This window comes from Phalangium opilio, unplaced genomic scaffold (assembly GCF_054372755.1).
Source record: "Phalangium opilio isolate 3A_F unplaced genomic scaffold, DU_Popi_V2 ptg000088l_1, whole genome shotgun sequence".
NCBI classification, from domain to species: Eukaryota; Metazoa; Arthropoda; class Arachnida; order Opiliones; family Phalangiidae; genus Phalangium; species Phalangium opilio.
The window spans coordinates 435,957-455,765 of NW_028324193.1; the positions used below are offsets into that span (position 1 = coordinate 435,957).

The 19,809-nt window shown below is 42.5% G+C and overlaps 1 protein-coding gene and 22 non-coding genes across 23 annotated transcripts; 1 reads left to right on the forward strand and 22 right to left on the reverse strand.

Annotated features, from left to right (window-relative positions):
- Positions 1 to 51: 51 nt before the first annotated feature.
- On the forward strand, positions 52 to 1,403 carry LOC149647589 (uncharacterized). The gene is made up of 5 exons (XM_089849381.1): positions 52 to 257; positions 323 to 535; positions 608 to 791; positions 854 to 933; positions 993 to 1,403. The coding sequence occupies exons 1-5, from the start codon at positions 120 to 122 to the stop codon at positions 1,260 to 1,262; spliced, it is 885 nt and encodes a 294-aa protein (XP_089705507.1). The 5' UTR covers positions 52 to 119; the 3' UTR covers positions 1,263 to 1,403.
- A 2,238-nt stretch (positions 1,404 to 3,641) lies between these two features.
- Positions 3,642 to 3,713, reverse strand: TRNAP-AGG (transfer RNA proline (anticodon AGG)). Its single transcript has one exon. It is a non-coding gene; the product is annotated as a tRNA-Pro (tRNA).
- Positions 3,714 to 4,446: 733 nt separating this feature from the next.
- TRNAP-AGG (transfer RNA proline (anticodon AGG)) lies at positions 4,447 to 4,518 on the reverse strand. The gene has a single exon. It is a non-coding gene; the product is annotated as a tRNA-Pro (tRNA).
- A 1,517-nt stretch (positions 4,519 to 6,035) lies between these two features.
- Positions 6,036 to 6,107, reverse strand: TRNAP-GGG (transfer RNA proline (anticodon GGG)). Its single transcript has one exon. It is a non-coding gene; the product is annotated as a tRNA-Pro (tRNA).
- A 2,008-nt stretch (positions 6,108 to 8,115) lies between these two features.
- On the reverse strand, positions 8,116 to 8,187 carry TRNAP-AGG (transfer RNA proline (anticodon AGG)). The gene has a single exon. It is a non-coding gene; the product is annotated as a tRNA-Pro (tRNA).
- Positions 8,188 to 8,752: 565 nt separating this feature from the next.
- On the reverse strand, positions 8,753 to 8,824 carry TRNAP-AGG (transfer RNA proline (anticodon AGG)). Its single transcript has one exon. It is a non-coding gene; the product is annotated as a tRNA-Pro (tRNA).
- Positions 8,825 to 8,913: 89 nt separating this feature from the next.
- Positions 8,914 to 8,985, reverse strand: TRNAP-AGG (transfer RNA proline (anticodon AGG)). Its single transcript has one exon. It is a non-coding gene; the product is annotated as a tRNA-Pro (tRNA).
- A 249-nt stretch (positions 8,986 to 9,234) lies between these two features.
- TRNAP-AGG (transfer RNA proline (anticodon AGG)) lies at positions 9,235 to 9,306 on the reverse strand. Its single transcript has one exon. It is a non-coding gene; the product is annotated as a tRNA-Pro (tRNA).
- Positions 9,307 to 9,710: 404 nt separating this feature from the next.
- Positions 9,711 to 9,782, reverse strand: TRNAP-AGG (transfer RNA proline (anticodon AGG)). The gene has a single exon. It is a non-coding gene; the product is annotated as a tRNA-Pro (tRNA).
- An 89-nt stretch (positions 9,783 to 9,871) lies between these two features.
- TRNAP-AGG (transfer RNA proline (anticodon AGG)) lies at positions 9,872 to 9,943 on the reverse strand. The gene has a single exon. It is a non-coding gene; the product is annotated as a tRNA-Pro (tRNA).
- Positions 9,944 to 10,192: 249 nt separating this feature from the next.
- Positions 10,193 to 10,264, reverse strand: TRNAP-AGG (transfer RNA proline (anticodon AGG)). The gene has a single exon. It is a non-coding gene; the product is annotated as a tRNA-Pro (tRNA).
- Positions 10,265 to 10,835: 571 nt separating this feature from the next.
- Positions 10,836 to 10,907, reverse strand: TRNAP-GGG (transfer RNA proline (anticodon GGG)). The gene has a single exon. It is a non-coding gene; the product is annotated as a tRNA-Pro (tRNA).
- Positions 10,908 to 12,913: 2,006 nt separating this feature from the next.
- On the reverse strand, positions 12,914 to 12,985 carry TRNAP-AGG (transfer RNA proline (anticodon AGG)). The gene has a single exon. It is a non-coding gene; the product is annotated as a tRNA-Pro (tRNA).
- A 411-nt stretch (positions 12,986 to 13,396) lies between these two features.
- On the reverse strand, positions 13,397 to 13,468 carry TRNAP-AGG (transfer RNA proline (anticodon AGG)). Its single transcript has one exon. It is a non-coding gene; the product is annotated as a tRNA-Pro (tRNA).
- A 565-nt stretch (positions 13,469 to 14,033) lies between these two features.
- Positions 14,034 to 14,105, reverse strand: TRNAP-AGG (transfer RNA proline (anticodon AGG)). Its single transcript has one exon. It is a non-coding gene; the product is annotated as a tRNA-Pro (tRNA).
- A 564-nt stretch (positions 14,106 to 14,669) lies between these two features.
- Positions 14,670 to 14,741, reverse strand: TRNAP-AGG (transfer RNA proline (anticodon AGG)). Its single transcript has one exon. It is a non-coding gene; the product is annotated as a tRNA-Pro (tRNA).
- A 250-nt stretch (positions 14,742 to 14,991) lies between these two features.
- TRNAP-AGG (transfer RNA proline (anticodon AGG)) lies at positions 14,992 to 15,063 on the reverse strand. The gene has a single exon. It is a non-coding gene; the product is annotated as a tRNA-Pro (tRNA).
- Positions 15,064 to 15,628: 565 nt separating this feature from the next.
- On the reverse strand, positions 15,629 to 15,700 carry TRNAP-AGG (transfer RNA proline (anticodon AGG)). The gene has a single exon. It is a non-coding gene; the product is annotated as a tRNA-Pro (tRNA).
- A 564-nt stretch (positions 15,701 to 16,264) lies between these two features.
- Positions 16,265 to 16,336, reverse strand: TRNAP-AGG (transfer RNA proline (anticodon AGG)). Its single transcript has one exon. It is a non-coding gene; the product is annotated as a tRNA-Pro (tRNA).
- Positions 16,337 to 16,747: 411 nt separating this feature from the next.
- TRNAP-AGG (transfer RNA proline (anticodon AGG)) lies at positions 16,748 to 16,819 on the reverse strand. Its single transcript has one exon. It is a non-coding gene; the product is annotated as a tRNA-Pro (tRNA).
- A 565-nt stretch (positions 16,820 to 17,384) lies between these two features.
- Positions 17,385 to 17,456, reverse strand: TRNAP-AGG (transfer RNA proline (anticodon AGG)). Its single transcript has one exon. It is a non-coding gene; the product is annotated as a tRNA-Pro (tRNA).
- A 564-nt stretch (positions 17,457 to 18,020) lies between these two features.
- TRNAP-AGG (transfer RNA proline (anticodon AGG)) lies at positions 18,021 to 18,092 on the reverse strand. Its single transcript has one exon. It is a non-coding gene; the product is annotated as a tRNA-Pro (tRNA).
- A 250-nt stretch (positions 18,093 to 18,342) lies between these two features.
- TRNAP-AGG (transfer RNA proline (anticodon AGG)) lies at positions 18,343 to 18,414 on the reverse strand. The gene has a single exon. It is a non-coding gene; the product is annotated as a tRNA-Pro (tRNA).
- Between the last annotated feature and the right edge of the window lie 1,395 nt (positions 18,415 to 19,809).

Genomic DNA, 19,809 nt, shown 5'->3' on the forward strand with positions numbered 1-19,809 from the left:
CAACGGCTATGTAAGTTAAAAATTATTTACAAGAATTAGCTTTAAATTAAGCAGTGAGGGTTTTGCAGGAATCATGGTATGTATCATTGGACCAAAAGTTCAGACACGAGCGCTTGACAATGACACACATAAAATCAGTCATTGAAAACAAAAAGAAGTATTCATATCTAAACAAGAACAGGAAAAAGGAAGTTTCTGAAATGGGTACAGGAGCAAGAAGTGAAGTGCTTAAGAAAAATAGAGAAAAACATTTTCAGGTAATATATATATATTAATTCTGGTCAATATCATGTATTTAATACAGTTATTGATTAAAATTTAGCATAATGTTGAGGATTTGGCAGAAGATGAAAGTTCCACTGAAGCTCATCTGGTGGCTCTTGCAAAAGAACTGAGCAAAACCAAACCAGATCCTGCAGTTGTTAAGGAAAAAATGTCCAAAACGTTCAAAATTCGCAGGAGTCTTGCCTTGAATAATAGTACTACCACCTCGTCCTTAGTAGAGAAGTTTCCTGTGTTGAAGACTGAACAAGGGGTAAGAGCTCTTCGCTGTGGAAAAATTTGAAATAAGCCAATCGATTTGAACTGTTTAAAAATTTCCAATTAGTTATTGGAGGAACTTGGTTGTGTAATGAGAAAACCATCTTCTGAATTGGAAAATATTTTTTGGAGCCATTTCAAGAAAATAGCCAAACGGCTAATCGAATTATGTAAAAAAAAGCCCAAGGCCGCGGAACTTTTAAATATTTTAGAAAATGAAAAGGACATTGTTTTAGAAAATATTTTCGAAGGTATTAAAATTAGAAACTTTTGTGCTTTTGAAAGATGAAAAATGTGTTCTTTATATCTTAAGAGTACGAAGTTATTGCTGCTGAGCTTTTGTTGCCAATTGGTTTGAACGAAAACGCGAAATTACTATATGCAACTAATGATGTAAGTATTTATAAATTATTTATAAGAACGTCTGTTGAATTCCCAATGTTGCAATTAAGGAAACCAATCGACCAGTAACACCACTAATGGTATTTGAAACCAGCAACTTCCTAAAATCTGAAGTGAAGATAACAATTGAAGATACTGAAATATTTTGCACTTCTGCAAATCGGGCAATTTGTTGCCTCTTTTCTTCCGATTATTGCTTTAATTTGCAATACCCTCTTAAATTGAAAAAAAGCTTGGAGTACATCCAAAAAATTATCTTTGGATTGGACTCCAAAAAGGTCTCCATTTCAGTAACTAATTTTGTTAATCAACTAACGTAGTAATTTTGTCTTGGGATATTATAGACCTTAACTGTCAAAATTTATTTCACTATCAGAAATTTACTGAATTATAAGTTTTCAAACCAAAGTTGTGTTTATAACAAAAATTTCAATAATTAAAATTGTTTGAGAAAAATCTAGCACTATTCTTTAATGGCACTATACATTTGTAGCCTGAAAAAGGGACGTTTTTAGGTTTAGTTCCGTCACGTGCGATTTCGATAGCTTTCTACTCTTAAGGTGAGTATAAAATCTTGTTCTAATAAGCAAATTCGATGTTATGAACCAAGACCAACGTAAAGATGTAAACCATAACCTCTTGATGTTTTATTCCGACAACTGTTTGAAGTTTAAAACCAAACACATTAAACCGTTCTTTTAAAAGCTATTCATTGTTCTATACTAAGAACTAGTTCCTGTTCTAGCAATAACTGGGCAATGCTCTTATTAAAAAACAATCTACAGTTCTAAAAAGAACTGTTTTTAAACTACAATGAAAACAATATCCTGTTCTAGCAGCAACTGTTCTAAGTTCTGAACTGAAAACAGCCTACCATTATGGAAATAGCTATTTATTGTTCTACATTGGAAACGTCCTCCTGTTCTAACATAAACTGTGCAATGTTCTGAACGTAGAACAAGGTACAGTTCCACCCAAAACTGCTCTAAGGTCAGAATCAAGAACTAAACATAATGCAAAATGAAACGGTCATGTTCTGCATTAAGAACAGAGTCTGTTCTAGCAAGAACGGTCTAAGGTTATAAATGAAGAACAAATTGATGTGCTAAGAAAACATTCTTCCTGTTCTCTTTCAAGAACTGCAGATTGTTCTTGTAAAACCTACTTTATGCTCAACTCCACGAACAATATATTGTTCTAAAAAAAACATGTTTATGTTCTATATCAAGAACAAAAATTCTGTTCTTCGATGAACAGATATATGCTGTTCTATGTTGAACTAAGAACATTCTGTTCTCAAAGAAACAAAAGAGTGTGCTGCGTAGGGGACAAGCCCTCTGAACGGAGTTTTGTTCTGAATGGAACAGAAATTTTTAAGAGTGTAGTTGCTAAATTACTTCTGAAAGAACTCGGGTCTGTCCGGGATTTGAACCCGGGACCACTCGCAGCCAAAGCGAGTATCATACCCCTAGACCAACGGACAATCTGCGTAAGTAAAATATGCTCAACTCATAGGACTACCCTGTAATTAGTTGCAATTAAATAGTCACAAAACTACTTCTGCAAAAACTTGGGTCCGTCTGGGATTTGAAACCGGGACCACTCGCACCCAAAGCGAGTATCATACCCCTACACCAACGGACCATATCTGTAAGAAAAATGTGCTCAACTCATAGGCCTACCCTGTAAATAGTTGCAATTAAATAGTCACAAAACTACTTCTGCAAAAACTCGGGTGCGTCCGGGTTTTGAAACCTAGAACACTCGCACTCAAAGCGAGTGTCATACCCCTAGACCAGCGCACCATTGATGGAGGAGAAATATGCTCAATTCATAGGGCTACAAATTAATTAGTTGCATTTAAATAGTCACTAAATTACTTCTTCAAAAACTCGGGTCCGTCCGTGATTTGAACCCGGGACCTCTCGCACCCTAAGCGAGTATCATACTCTTAGACCAACGGACCATGTCTGTAAGTAAAATATGCCAAACTCATGGGTCTACCCTGTAGTTAGTTGCATTTAAATAGTTACTAAATTACTTCTGAAAGAACTCGGGTCTGTCCGGGATTTGAGCCCGGGACCACTCGCAGCCAAAGCGAGTATCATACCCCTAGTTCAACGGACAATCTGCGTAAGTAAAACATGCTCAACTCATGGGACTACCCTGTAATTAGTTGCAATTAAATAGTCACAAAACTACTTCTGCAAAAACTCGGATACGTCCGGGATTTGAAACCTAGAACACTCGCACCCAAAGCGATTATCATACCCCTAGACCAGCGCACCATGTATGGAATAGAAATATGCTCAATTTATAGGGCTACATATTAATTAGTTGCATTTAAATAGTCACTAAATTACTTCTACAAAAACTCGGGTCCGTCCGGGATTTGAACCCGGGACCACTCGTAGTCAAAGCGAGTATCATACCCCTAGACCAACGGACAATCTGCGTAAGTAAAACATGCTCAACTCATAGGACTACCCAGTAATTAGTTGCAATTATATAGTCCCAAAACTACTTCTGCAAAAACTCGGATACGTCCGGGATTTGAAACCTAGAACACTCGCACCCAAAGCGTGTATCATACCCCTAGACCAGCGCACCATGTATGGAATAGAAATATGCTCAATTCATAGGGCTACAGATTAATAAGTTGCATTTAAATAGTCACTAAATTACTTCTGCAAAAACTCGGGTCCGTCCGGGATTTGAACCCGGGACGACTCGCACCCTAAGCGAGTATCATACCCCTAGACCAACGGACCATGTGTTCAAGAAAAATATGCCCAACTCCTAGGTCTACCCTGTAGTTAGTTGAATTTAAATAGTTACTAAATTACTTCTGAAAGAACTCGGGTCTGTCCGGGATTTGAACCCGGGACCACTCGCAGTCAAAGCGAGTATCATACCCCTTGACCAACGGACAATGTGCGTAAGTAAAATATGCTCAACTCATAGGACTACCCTGTAATTAGTTGCAATTATATAGTCCCAAAACTACTTCTTCAAAAGCTCGGGTCCGTCCGGGATTTGAACCCAGGACCACTCACACCCTAAGCGAGTATCATACCCTTTGACCAACGGACCGTGTGTTCGAGTAAAATATGCCAAACTCATAGGTCTACCCTGTAGTTAGTTGCATTTAAATAGTTGCTAAATTACTTCTGAAAGAACTCGGGGCTGTCCGGGATTTGAACCCGGGACCACTCGCAGTCAAAGCGAGTATCATATCCCTAGACCAACGGACAATGTGCGTAAGTAAAATATGCTCAACTCATAGGACTACCCTGTAATTAGTTGCAATTATACAGTCGAAAAACTACTTCTGCAAAAGCTCGGGTCCGTCCGGGATTTGAACCCGGGACCACTCGCAGCCAAAGCGAGTATTATACCCCTAGACCAACGGACCGTGTGTTCGAGTAAAATATGCCCAACTCAAAGGTCTACCCTGTAGTTAGTTGCATTTAAATAGTTGCTAAATTACTTCTGAAAGAATTCGGGTCCGTCCGGGATTTGAACCCGGGACCACTCGCACCCTAAGCGAGTATCATACCCCTAGACCAACGTACCATGTAGAAATGCTCAATTCATAGGGCTACAAATTAATTAGTTGCATTTAAATAGTCACTAAATTACTTCTGCAAAAACTCGGGTCCGTCCGGGATTTGAACCCGGGACCACTCGCACCCTAATTGACTATCATACCCCTAGACCAACGGACCGTGTGTTCAAGAAAAATATGCCCAACTCATAGGTCTACCCTGTAGTTAGTTGAGTTTAAATAGTTACTAAATTACTTCTGAAAGAACTCGGGTCTGTCCGGGGTTTGAACCCGGGACCACTCGCAGTCAAAGCGAGTATCATACCCCTAGACCAACGGACAATATGCGTAAGTAAAATATGCTCATTTCATAGGACTACCATGTAATTAGTTGCATTTGTACAGTTCCAAAACTACTTCTGCAAAAGCTCGGGTCCGTCTGAGATTTGAACCCGGGACCACTCGCACCCTAAGCGAGTATCATACCCCTAGACCAACGGACCGTGTGTGCGAGTAAAATATACCCAACTCATAGGTCTACCTTGTAGTTAGTTGCATTTAAATAGTTGCTAATTACTTCTGAAAGAACTCGGGTCTGTCCGAGATTTGAACCCGGGACCACTCGCAGCCAAAGTGAGTATCATACCCCTAGACCAACGGACAATCTGCGTAAGTAAAATATGCTCAACTCATAGGACTACCCTGTAATTAGTTGCAATTAAATAGTCACAAAACTACTTCTGCAAAAACTTGCGTCCGTCTGGGAATAGAACCCGGGACCACTCGCACCCAAAGCGAGTATCATACCCCTAGACCAACGGACCATGTAGAAATGCTCAATTCATAGGGCTACAAATTAATTAGTTGCATTTAAATAGTCACTAAATTACTTGTGCAAAAACTCGTGTCCGTCCGGGATTTGAAACCGGGACCATTCGCACCCTAAGCGAGAATCATACCCCCAGACCAACGGACCGTGTGTTCGAGTAAAATATGCCCAACTCATAGGTCTACCTTGTAGTTAGTTGCATTTAAATAGTTGCTTAATTACTTCTGAAAGAACTCGGGTCTGTCCGGGATTTGAACCCGGGACCACTCGCGGCCACAGCGAGTATCATACCCCTAGACCAACGGACAATCTGCGTAAGTAAAATATGCTCAACTCATAGGACTACCCTGTAAATAGTTGCAATTAAATAGTCACAAAACTACTTCTGCAAAAACTCGGGTGCGTCCGGGATTTGAAACCTAGAACACTCGCACCCAAAGAGAGTATCATACCCCTAGACCAGCGCACCATGTATGGAATAGAAATAGGCTCAATTCATAGGGCTACAAATTAATTAGTTGCATTTTAATAGTCACTAAATTACTTCTTCAAAAACTCGGGTCCGTCCGGGATTAGAACGCGGGACCACTCGCACCTAAGCGAGTGTCATACTCCTAGACCAACGGACAATGTGCGTAAGTAAAATATGCTCAACTCATAGGACTACCCTGTAATTAGTCGCAATTATATAGTCCCAAAACTACTTCTGCTAATCTCGGGTCCGTCCGGGATTTGAACCCGGGACCACTCACACCCCAAGCGAGCATCATACCCCTAGACCAACGAACCGTGTGTTCAAGTAAAATATGCCCAACTCATAGGACTACCCTGTAGTTAGTTGCATTTAAATAGTTACTAAATTACAGCTGAAAGAACTCGGGTGCGTCCGGGATTTGAAACCTAGAACACTCGCACCCAAAGCGAGTATCATACCCCTAGACCAGGGCACCATGTATGGAATAGAAATATGCTCAATTAATAGGGCTACAAATTAATTAGTTGCATTTAAATAGTCACTAAATTACTTGTGCAAAAACTCGTGTCCGTCCGGGATTTGAAACCGGGACCATTCGCACCCTAAGCGAGAATCATACCCCCAGACCAACGGACCGTGTGTTCGAGTAAAATATGCCCAACTCATAGGTCTACCTTGTAGTTAGTTGCATTTAAATAGTTGCTTAATTACTTCTGAAAGAACTCGGGTCTGTCCGCGATTTGAACCCGTGACCACTCGCAGCCACAGCGAGTATCATACCCCTAGACCAACGGACAATCTGCGTAAGTAAAATATGCTCAACTCATAGGACTACCCTGTAATTAGTTGCAATTAAATAGTCACAAAACTACTTCTGCAAAAACTCGGGTGCGTCCGGGATTTGAAACCTAGAACACTCGCACCCAAAGGGAGTATCATACCCCCAGACCAGCGCACCATGTATGGAATAGAAATATGCTCAATTCAAAGGGCTACAAATTAATTAGTTGCATTTAAATAGTCACTAAATTACTGCTGCAAAAACTCGGGTCCGTCCGGGATTTGAACCCGGGTCCACTCGCACCCTAACCGAGTATCATTCCCCTAGACCAACGGACCGTGTGTTCAAGAAAAATATGCCCAACTCATAGGTCTACCATGTAGTTAGTTGAGTTTAAATAGTTACTAAATTACTTCTGAAAGAACTCGGGTCTGTCCGGGATTTGAACCCGGGGCCACTCGCATTCAAAGCGAGTATCATACCCCTAGACCAATGGACAATGTGCGTAAGTAAAATATGCTCAACTCATAGGACTACCCTGTAATTAGTTGCATTTAAATAGTCACTAAATTACTTCTGCAAAAACTCGGGTCCCTCCGGGATTTGAACCCGGGGCCACTCGCAGTCAAAGCGAGTATCATACCCCTAGACCAACGGACAATGTGCGTTAGTAAAATATGCTCAACTCATAGGACTACCCTGTAATTAGTTGCAATTAAATAGTCACAAAACTACTTTTGCAAAAACTCGAGTACGTCCGGGATTTGAAACCTAGAACACTCGCACCCAAAGCGAGTATCATACCCCTAGACCAGGGCACCATTGATGGAGGAGAAATATGCTCAATTCATAGGGCTACAAATTAATTAGTTGCAATTAAATAGTCACAAAACTACTTTTGCAAAAACTCGAATACGTCCGGGATTTGAAACCTAGAACACTCGCACCCAAAGCGAGTATCATACCCCTATACCAGCGCACCATTGATGGAGGAGAAATATGCTCAATTCATAGGGCTACAAATTAATTAGTTGCTTTTAAATAGTCACTAAATGACTTCTGCAAAAACTCGGGTGCGTCCGGGATATAAATCCTAGAACACTCGCACTCAAAGCGCGTATCATACTCCTAGACCAGCGCACCATGTATGGAATAGAAATACGCTCAATTCATAGGGCTACATATTAATAAGTTGCATTTAAATAGTCACTAAATTACTTCTTCAAAAACTCGGGTCCGCCCGGGACCCCTCGCACCCTAAGCGAGTATCATACTCTCAGACCAACGGACCATGTGTGTAAGTAAAATATGCCCAACTCATAGGTCTACCCTGTAGATAGTTGCATTTAAATAGTTACTATATTACTTCTGAAAGAACTCGGGTCTGTCCGGGATTTGAGCCCGGGACCACTCGCAGCCAAAGCGAGTATCATACTCCTAGACCAACGGACAATGTGCGTAAGTAAAATATGCTCAACTCATAGGACTACCCTGTAATTAGTTGCAATTATATAGTCCCAAAACTACTTCTGCAAAATCTCGGGTCCGTCCGGGATTTGAACCCAGGACCACTCGCACCCTAAGCGAGCATCATACCCCTAGACCAACGGACCGTGTGTTCATGTAAAATATGTCCAACTCATAGGTCTACCCTGTAGTTAGTTCCATTTAAATAGTTGCTAAATTACTTCTGGAAGAACTCGGGTCTGTCCGGGATTTGAACCCGGGACCACTCGCAGCCAAAGCGTGTATCATACCCCTAGACAAACGGACAATGTGCGTAAGTAAAATGTGCTCAACTCATAGGACTACCCTGTAGTTAGTTGCATTTAAATAGTTACTGAATTACAGCTGAAAGAACTCGGGTCTGTCCGGGATTTGAACCCGGGACCACTCGCAGCCAAAGCGAGTATCATAGCCCTAGACCAACGGACAATCTGCGTAAGTAAAATATGCTCAACTCATAGGACTACCCTGTAATTAGTTGCAATTAAATAGTCACAAAACTAATTTTGCAAAAACTCGAGTACGTCCGGGATTTGAACCCGGGACCACTCGCACCCAAAGCGAGTATCATACCCCTAGACCAGCGCACCATGTAGAAATATGCTCAATTCATAGGAGTACAAATTAATTAGTTGCATTTAAATAGTCACTAAATTACTTCTGCAAAAACTCGGGTCCGTCCGGGATTTGAACCTGGGACCACTCGCACCCTAAGCGAGTATCATACCCCTAGACCAACGGACCGTGTGTTCGAGTAAAATATGCCCAACTCAAAGGTCTACCCTGTAGTGAGTTGCATTTAAATAGTTGCTAAATTACTTCTGAAAGAATTCGGGTCCGTCCGGGATTTGAACCCGGGACCACTCGCACCCTAAGCGAGTATCATACCCCTAGACCATCGGACCGTGTGTTCAAGAAAAATATGCCCAACTCATAGTCTTCCCTGTAGTTAGTTGAATTTAAATAGTTACTAAGCCACTTCTGAAAGAACTCGGGTCTGTCCGGGATTTGAACCCGGGACCACTCGCAGTCAAAGCGAGTATCATACCCCTAGACCAACGGACAACGTGCGTAAGTAAAATATGCTCAACCCATAGGACTACCCTGTAATTAGTTGCAATTATATAGTCCCAAAACTACTTCTGCAAAATCTCGGGTCCGTCCGGGATTCGAACCCGGGACCACTCGCACCCTAAGCGAGCATCATACCTCTAGACCAACGGACCGTGTGTTCATGTAAAATATGCCCAACTCATAGGTCTACCCTGTAGTTAGTTGCATTTAAATAGTTGCTAAGTTACTTCTGAAAGAACTCGGGTCTGTCCGGGATTTGAACCCGGGACCACTCGCAGCCAAAGCGAGTATCATAGCCCTAGACCAACGGACAATCTGCGTAAGTAAAATATGCTCAACTCATAGGACTACCCTGTAATTAGTTGCAATTAAATAGTCACAAAACTAATTTTGCAAAAACTCGAGTACGTCCGGGATTTGAACCCGGGACCACTCGCACCCAAAGCGAGTATCATACCCCTAGACCAGCGCACCATGTAGAAATATGCTCAATTCATAGGAGTACAAATTAATTAGTTGCATTTAAATAGTCACTAAATTACTTCTGCAAAAACTCGGGTCCGTCCGGGATTTGAACCTGGGACCACTCGCACCCTAAGCGAGTATCATACCCCTAGACCAACGGACCGTGTGTTCGAGTAAAATATGCCCAACTCAAAGGTCTACCCTGTAGTGAGTTGCATTTAAATAGTTGCTAAATTACTTCTGAAAGAATTCGGGTCCGTCCGGGATTTGAACCCGGGACCACTCGCACCCTAAGCGAGTATCATACCCCTAGACCATCGGACCGTGTGTTCAAGAAAAATATGCCCAACTCATAGTCTTCCCTGTAGTTAGTTGAATTTAAATAGTTACTAAGCCACTTCTGAAAGAACTCGGGTCTGTCCGGGATTTGAACCCGGGACCACTCGCAGTCAAAGCGAGTATCATACCCCTAGACCAACGGACAACGTGCGTAAGTAAAATATGCTCAACCCATAGGACTACCCTGTAATTAGTTGCAATTATATAGTCCCAAAACTACTTCTGCAAAATCTCGGGTCCGTCCGGGATTCGAACCCGGGACCACTCGCACCCTAAGCGAGCATCATACCTCTAGACCAACGGACCGTGTGTTCATGTAAAATATGCCCAACTCATAGGTCTACCCTGTAGTTAGTTGCATTTAAATAGTTGCTAAGTTACTTCTGAAAGAACTCGGGTCTGTCCGGGATTTGAACCCGGGACCACTCGCAGCCAAAGCGAGTATCATAGCCCTAGACCAACGGACAATCTGCGTAAGTAAAATATGCTCAACTCATAGGAAAACCCTGTAATTAGTTGCAATTAAATTGTCACAAAACTACTTCTACAAAAACTCGGGTGCGTCCGGGATTTGAAACCTAGAACACTCGCACTCAAAGCGAGTGTCATACCCCTAGACCAGCGCACCATGTATGGAATATAAATATGCTCAATTCATAGGGCTACAAATTAATTAGTTGCATTTTAATAGTCACTAAATTACTTCTTCAAAAACTCGGGTCCGTCCGGGATTAGAACGCGGGACCACTCGCACCTAAGCGAGTGTCATACTCCTAGACCAACGGACAATGTGCGTAAGTAAAATATGCTCAACTCATAGGACTACCCTGTAATTAGTCGCAATTATATAGTCCCAAAACTACTTCTGCTAAATCTCGGGTCCGTCCGGGATTTGAACCCGGGACCACTCACACCCCAAGCGAGCATCATACCCCTAGACCAACGGACCGTGTGTTCATGTAAAATATGCCCAACTCATAGGTCTACCCTGTAGTTAGTTGCATTTAAATAGTTGCTAAATTACTTCTGAAAGAACTCGGGTCTGTCCGGGATTTGAACCCGGGACCAATCGCAGCCAAAGCGAGTATCATACCCCTAGACAAACGGACAATGTGCGTAAGTAAAATGTGCTCAACTCATAGGACTACCCTGTAGTTAGTTGCATTTAAATAGTTACTAAATTACAGCTGAAAGAACTCGGGTCTGTCCAGGATTTGAACCCGGGACCACTCGCAGCCAAAGCGAGTATCATACCCCTAGACCAACGGACCGTGTGTTCGAGTAAAATATGCCCAACTCATAGGTCTACCCTGTAGTTAGTTGCATTAAAATAGTTGCTAAATTACTTCTGAAAGAACTCGGGTCTGTACGGGATTTGAACCCGGGACCACTCGCAGCCAAAGCGAATATCATACCCCTAGACCAACGGACAATCTGCGTAAGTAAAATATGCTCAACTTGTAGGTCTACCCTGTAGTTAATTGCATTTAAATAGTCCCAAAGTACTTCTGCAAAAACTCGGGTCCGTTCGGGATTTGAACCCGGGACCACTCGCACCCTAAGCGAGTATCATACCCCTAGACCAACGGACAATCTGCGTAAGTAAAATATGCTCAACTCATAGGACTACCCTGTAATTAGTTGCAATTAAATAGTCACAAAACTACTTTTGCAAAAACTCTATTACGTCCGGGATTTGAAATCTAGAACACTCGCACCCAAAGCGAGTATCATACCCCTAGACTAGCGCACCATGAAGAAATATGCTCAATTCATAGGGGTACAAATTAATTAGTTGCATTTAAATAGTCACTAAATTACTTCTGCAAAAACTCGGGTCCGTTCGTGATTTGAACCCGGGACCACTCGCAACCTAAGAGAGTATCATACCCCTAGACCAACGGACAATCTGCGTAAGTAAAATATGCTCAACTCATAGGACTACCCTGTAATTAGTTGCAATTAAATAGTCACAAAACTACTTTTGCAAAAACTCGAGTACGTCCGGGATTTGAAACCTAGAACACTCGCACCCAAAGCGAGTATCATACCCCTAGACCAACGGACAATGTGCGTAAGTAAAATATGTTCAACTCATAGGTCTACCCTGTAGTTAGATGCATTTAAATAGTTGCTAAATTACTTCTGAAAGAACTCGGGTCTGTCCGGGATTTGAACCCGGGACCACTCGCAGCCAAAGCGAGTATCATACCCCTAGACAAACAGACAATGTGCGTAAGTAAAATGTGCTCAACTCATAGGACTACCCTGTAGTTAGTTGCATTTAAATAGTTACTAAACTACAGCTGAAAGAACTCGGGTCTGTCCAGGATTTGAACCCGGGACCACTCGCAGCCGAAGCGAGTATCATACCCCTAGACCAACGGACAATCTGCGTAAGTAAAATATGCTCAACTCATAGGACTACCCTGTAATTAGTTGCAATTATACAGTCCCAAAAATACTTCTGCAAAAGCTCCGGTTCCTCCGGCATTTGAACCCGGGACCACTCGCACCCTAAGCGAGTATCATACCCCTAGACCAACGGACAATGTGCGTAAGTAAAATGTGCTCAACTCATAGGACTACCCTGTAGTTAGTTGCATTTAAATAGTTACTAAATTACAGCTGAAAGAACTCGGGTCTGTCCAGGATTTGAACCCGGGACCATTCGCAGCCAAAGCGAGTATCATACCCCGAGACCAACGGACAATATGCGTAACTAAAATATGCTCAACTAATAGGACTACCCTGTAATTAGTTGCAATTAAATAGTCACAAAACTACTTTTGCAAAAACTCGAGTACGTCCGGGATTTGAAACCTAGAACACTCGCACCCAAAGCGAGTATCATACCCCTAGACTAGCGCACCATGTAGAAATATTATCAATTCATAGGGGTACAAATTAATTAGTTGCATTTAAATAGTCAATAAATTACTTCTGCAAAAACTCGGGTCCGTCCGGGATTTGAACCCGGGACCACTCGCACCCTAAGCGAGTATCATACCCCTAGACCAACGGACCGTGTGTTCAAGAAAAATATGCCCAACTCATAGGTCTACCCTGTAGTTAGTTGCATTTAAATAGTTACTAAATTACTTCTGAAAGAACTCGGGTCTGTCCGGGATTTGAGCCCGGGACCACTCGCAGCCAAAGCGAGTATCATACCCCTAGACCAACGGACAATCTGCGTAAGTAAAATATGCTCAACTCATAGGACTACCCTGTAATTAGTTGCAATTAAATAGTCACAAAACTACTTTTGCAAAAACTCTAGTACGTCCGGGATTTGAAACCTAGAACACTCGCACCCAAAGCGAGTATCATACCCCTAGACCAACGGACAATGTGCGTAAGTAAAATATGCTCAACTCATAGGACTACCCTGTAATTAGTTGCAATTATACAGTCCCAAACCTACTTCTGCAAAAGCTCGGGTTCCTCCGGGATTTGAACCCGGGACCACTCGCACCCTAAGCGAGTATCATACCCCTAGACCAACGGACCGTGTGTTCAAGAAAAATATGCCCAACTCATAGGTCTACCCTGTAGTTAGTTGCATTTAAATAGTTACTAAATTACTTCTGAAAGAACTCGGGTTTGTCCGGGATTTGAGCCCGGGACCACTCGCAGCCAAAGCGAGTATCATACCCCTAGACCAACGGACAATCTGCGTAAGTAAAACATGCTCAACTCATAGGACTACCCTGTAATTAGTTGCATTTATACAGTCCCAAAACTACTTCTGCAGAAGCTTGGGTCCGTCTGGGATTTGAACCTTGGACCACTCGCAGCCAAAGCGAATATCATACCCCTAGACCAACGGACAATATGCGTAACTAAAATATGCTCAACTAATAGGACTACCCTGTAATTAGTTGCAATTAAATAGTCACAAAACTACTTTTGCAAAAACTCGAGTACGTCCGGGATTTGAAACCTAGAACACTCGCACCCAAAGCGAGTATCATACCCCTAGACTAGCGCACCATGTAGAAATATTATCAATTCATAGGGGTACAAATTAATTAGTTGCATTTAAATAGTCACTAAATTACTTCTGCAAAAACTCGGGTCCGTCCGGGATTTGAACCCGGGACCACTCGCACCCTAAGCGAGTATCATACCCCTAGACCAACGGACCGTGTGTTCAAGAAAAATATGCCCAACTCATAGTCTACCCTGTAGTTAGTTGAATTTAAATAGTTACTAAGTTACTTCTGAAAGAACTCGGGTCTGTCCGGGATTTGAACCCGGGACCACTCGCAGTCAAAGCGAGTATCATACCCCTAGACCAACGGACAATGTGCGTTAGTAAAATGTGCTCAACTCATAGGACTACCCTGTAGTTAGTTTCATTTAAATAGTTACTAAATTACAGCTGAAAGAACTCGGGTCTGTCCAGGATTTGAACCCGGGACCACTCGCAGCCAAAGCGAATATCATACCCCTAGACCAACGGACAATATGCGTAACTAAAATATGCTCAACTAATAGGACTACCCTGTAATTAGTTGCAATTAAATAGTCACAAAACTACTTTTGCAAAAACTCGAGTACGTCCGGGATTTGAAACCTAGAACACTCGCACCCAAAGCGAGTATCATACCCCTAGACTAGCGCACCATGTAGAAAAATTATCAATTCATAGGGGTACAAATTAATTAGTTGCATTTAAATAGTCACTAAATTACTTCTGCAAAAACTCGGGTCCGTCCGGGATTTGAACCCGGGACCACTCGCACCCTAAGCGAGTATCATACCCCTAGACCAACGGACCGTGTGTTCAAGACAAATATGCCCAACTCATAGGTCTACCCTGTAGTTAGTTGCATTTAAATAGTTACTAAATTACTTCTGAAAGAACTCGGGTTTGTCCGGGATTTGAGCCCGGGACCACTCGCAGCCAAAGCGAGTATCATACCCCTAGAGCAACGGACAATCTGCGTAAGTAAAACATGCTCAACTCATAGGGCTACCCTGTAATTAGTTGCAATTATATAGTCCCAAAACTACTTCTGCATAAACTCGGGTCCGTCCGGGATTTGAACCCGGGACCACTCGCACCCTAAGCGAGTATCATACCCCTAGACCAACGGACAATCTGCGTAAGTAAAATATGCTCAACTCATAGGACTACCCTGTAATTAGTTGCAATTAAATAGTCACAAAACTACTTTTGCAAAAACTCTATTACGTCCGGGATTTGAAACCTAGAACACTCGCACCCAAAGCGAGTATCATACCCCTAGACCAGCGCACCATGTAGAAATATGCTCAATTCATAGGGGTACAAATTAATTAGTTGCATTTAAATAGTCACTAAATTACTTCTGCAAAAACTCGGGTCCGTTCGGGATTTGAACCCGGGACCACTCGCACCCTAAGAGAGTATCATACCCCTAGACCAACGGATAATCTGCTTAAGTAAAATATGCTCAACTCATAGGACTACCCTGTAATTAGTTGCAATTAAATAGTCACAAAACTACTTTTGCAAAAACTCTAGTACGTCCGGGATTTGAAACCTAGAACACTCGCACCCAAAGCGAGTATCATACCCCTAGACCAACGGACAATGTGCGTAAGTAAAATATGTTCAACTCATAGGTCTACCCTGTAGTTAGATGCATTTAAATAGTTGCTAAATTACTTCTGCAAAAACTCGGGTCCGTCCGGGATTTGAACCCGGGACCACTCGCACCCTAAGCGAGTATCATACCCCTAGACCAACGGACCGTGTGTTCAAGAAAAATATGCCCAACTCATAGTCTACCCTGTAGTTAGTTGAATTTAAATAGTTACTAAGTTACTTCTGAAAGAACTCGGGTCTGTCCGGGATTTGAACCCGGGACCACTCGCAGTCAAAGCGAGTATCATACCCCTAGACCAACGGACAATGTGCGTAAGTAAAATGTGCTCAACTCATAGGACTACCCTGTAGTTAGTTTCATTTAAATAGTTACTAAATTACAGCTGAAAGAACTCGGGTCTGTCCAGGATTTGAACCCGGGACCACTCGCAGCCAAAGCGAATATCATACCCCTAGACCAACGGACAATATGCGTAACTAAAATATGCTCAACTAATAGGACTACCCTGTAATTAGTTGCAATTAAATAGTCACAAAACTACTTTTGCAAAAACTCGAGTACGTCCGGGATTTGAAACCTAGAACACTCGCACCCAAAGCGAGTATCATACCCCTAGACTAGCGCACCATGTAGAAATATTATCAATTCATAGGGGTACAAATTAATTAGTTGCATTTAAATAGTCAATAAATTACTTCTGCAAAAACTCGGGTCCGTCCGGGATTTGAACCCGGGACCACTCGCACCCTAAGCGAGTATCATACCCCTAGACCAACGGACCGTGTGTTCAAGAAAAATATGCCCAACTCATAGGTCTACCCTGTAGTTAGTTGCATTTAAATAGTTACTAAATTACTTCTGAAAGAACTCGGGTCTGTCCGGGATTTGAGCCCGGGACCACTCGCAGCCAAAGCGAGTATCATACCCCTAGACCAACGGACAATCTGCGTAAGTAAAATATGCTCAACTCATAGGACTACCCTGTAATTAGTTGCAATTAAATAGTCACAAAACTACTTTTGCAAAAACTCTAGTACGTCCGGGATTTGAAACCTAGAACACTCGCACCCAAAGCGAGTATCATACCCCTAGACCAACGGACAATGTGCGTAAGTAAAATATGCTCAACTCATAGGACTACCCTGTAATTAGTTGCAATTATACAGTCCCAAACCTACTTCTGCAAAAGCTCGGGTTCCTCCGGGATTTGAACCCGGGACCACTCGCACCCTAAGCGAGTATCATACCCCTAGACCAACGGACCGTGTGTTCAAGAAAAATATGCCCAACTCATAGGTCTACCCTGTAGTTAGTTGCATTTAAATAGTTACTAAATTACTTCTGAAAGAACTCGGGTTTGTCCGGGATTTGAGCCCGGGACCACTCGCAGCCAAAGCGAGTATCATACCCCTAGACCAACGGACAATCTGCGTAAGTAAAACATGCTCAACTCATAGGACTACCCTGTAATTAGTTGCATTTATACAGTCCCAAAACTACTTCTGCAGAAGCTTGGGTCCGTCTGGGATTTGAACCTTGGACCACTCGCAGCCAAAGCGAATATCATACCCCTAGACCAACGGACAATATGCGTAACTAAAATATGCTCAACTAATAGGACTACCCTGTAATTAGTTGCAATTAAATAGTCACAAAACTACTTTTGCAAAAACTCGAGTACGTCCGGGATTTGAAACCTAGAACACTCGCACCCAAAGCGAGTATCATACCCCTAGACTAGCGCACCATGTAGAAATATTATCAATTCATAGGGGTACAAATTAATTAGTTGCATTTAAATAGTCACTAAATTACTTCTGCAAAAACTCGGGTCCGTCCGGGATTTGAACCCGGGACCACTCGCACCCTAAGCGAGTATCATACCCCTAGACCAACGGACCGTGTGTTCAAGAAAAATATGCCCAACTCATAGTCTACCCTGTAGTTAGTTGAATTTAAATAGTTACTAAGTTACTTCTGAAAGAACTCGGGTCTGTCCGGGATTTGAACCCGGGACCACTCGCAGTCAAAGCGAGTATCATACCCCTAGACCAACGGACAATGTGCGTTAGTAAAATGTGCTCAACTCATAGGACTACCCTGTAGTTAGTTTCATTTAAATAGTTACTAAATTACAGCTGAAAGAACTCGGGTCTGTCCAGGATTTGAACCCGGGACCACTCGCAGCCAAAGCGAATATCATACCCCTAGACCAACGGACAATATGCGTAACTAAAATATGCTCAACTAATAGGACTACCCTGTAATTAGTTGCAATTAAATAGTCACAAAACTACTTTTGCAAAAACTCGAGTACGTCCGGGATTTGAAACCTAGAACACTCGCACCCAAAGCGAGTATCATACCCCTAGACTAGCGCACCATGTAGAAAAATTATCAATTCATAGGGGTACAAATTAATTAGTTGCATTTAAATAGTCACTAAATTACTTCTGCAAAAACTCGGGTCCGTCCGGGATTTGAACCCGGGACCACTCGCACCCTAAGCGAGTATCATACCCCTAGACCAACGGACCGTGTGTTCAAGACAAATATGCCCAACTCATAGGTCTACCCTGTAGTTAGTTGCATTTAAATAGTTACTAAATTACTTCTGAAAGAACTCGGGTTTGTCCGGGATTTGAGCCCGGGACCACTCGCAGCCAAAGCGAGTATCATACCCCTAGACCAACGGACAATCTGCGTAGGTAAAACATGCTCAACTCATAGGGCTACCCTGTAATTAGTTGCAATTATATAGTCCCAAAACTACTTCTGCATAAACTCGGGTCCGTCCGGGATTTGAACCCGGGACCACTCGCACCCTAAGCGAGTATCATACCCCTAGACCAACGGACAATCTGCGTAAGTAAAATATGCTCAACTCATAGGACTACCCTGTAATTAGTTGCAATTAAATAGTCACAAAACTACTTTTGCAAAAACTCTATTACGTCCGGGATTTGAAACCTAGAACACTCGCACCCAAAGCGAGTATCATACCCCTAGACCAGCGCACCATGTAGAAATGTGCTCAATTCATAGGGGTACAAATTAATTAGTTGCATTTAAATAGTCACTAAATTACTTCTGCAAAAACTCGGGTCCGTTCGGGATTTGAACCCGGGACCACTCGCACCCTAAGAGAGTATCATACCCCTAGACCAACGGAAAATCTGCGTAAGTAAAATATGCTCAACTCATAGGACTACCCTGTAATTAGTTGCAATTAAATAGTCACAAAACTACTTTTGCAAAAACTCTAGTACGTCCGGGATTTGAAACCTAGAACACTCGCACCCAAAGCGAGTATCATACCCCTAGACCAACGGACAATGTGCGTAAGTAAAATATGTTCAACTCATAGGTCTACCCTGTAGTTAGATGCATTTAAATAGTTGCTAAATTACTTCTGAAAGAACTCGGGTCTGTCCGGGATTTGAACCCGGGACCACTCGCAGCCAAAGCGAGTATCATACCCCTAGACAAACGGACAATGTGCGTAAGTAAAATGTGCTCAACTCATAGGACTACCCTGTAGTTAGTTGCATTTAAATAGTTACTAAACTACAGCTGAAAGAACTCGGGTCTGTCCAGGATTTGAACCCGGGACCACTCGCAGCCAAAGCGAGTATCAAACCCCTAGACCAACGGACAATCTGCGTAAGTAAAATATGCTCAACTCATAGGACTACCCTGTAATTAGTTGCAATTAAATAGTCACAAAACTACTTTTGCAAAAACTCGAGTACGTCCGGGATTTGAAACCTAGAACACTCGCACCCAAAGCGAGTATCATACCCCTAGACCAGCGCACCGTGTAGAAATATGCTCAATTCATAGGGGTACAAATTAATTAGTTGCATTTAAATAGTCACTAAATTACTTCTGCAAAAACTCGGGTCCGTTCGGGATTTGAACCCGGGACCACTCGCACCCTAAGCGAGTATAATACCCCTAGACCAACGGACCGTGTGTTCAAGAAAAATATGCCCGACTCATAGGTCTACCCTGTAGTTCGTTGAATTTAAATAGTTACGAAATTACTTCTGAAAGAACTCGGGTCTGTCCGGGATTTGAACCCGGGACCACTCGCAGTCAAAGCGAGTATCATACCCCTAGACCAACGGACAATGTGCGTAAGTAAAATATGCTCAACTCATAGGACTACCCTGTAATTAGTTGCAATTATACAGTCCCAAAACTACTTCTGCAAAAACTCGGGTTCCTCAGGGATTTGAACCCGGGACCACT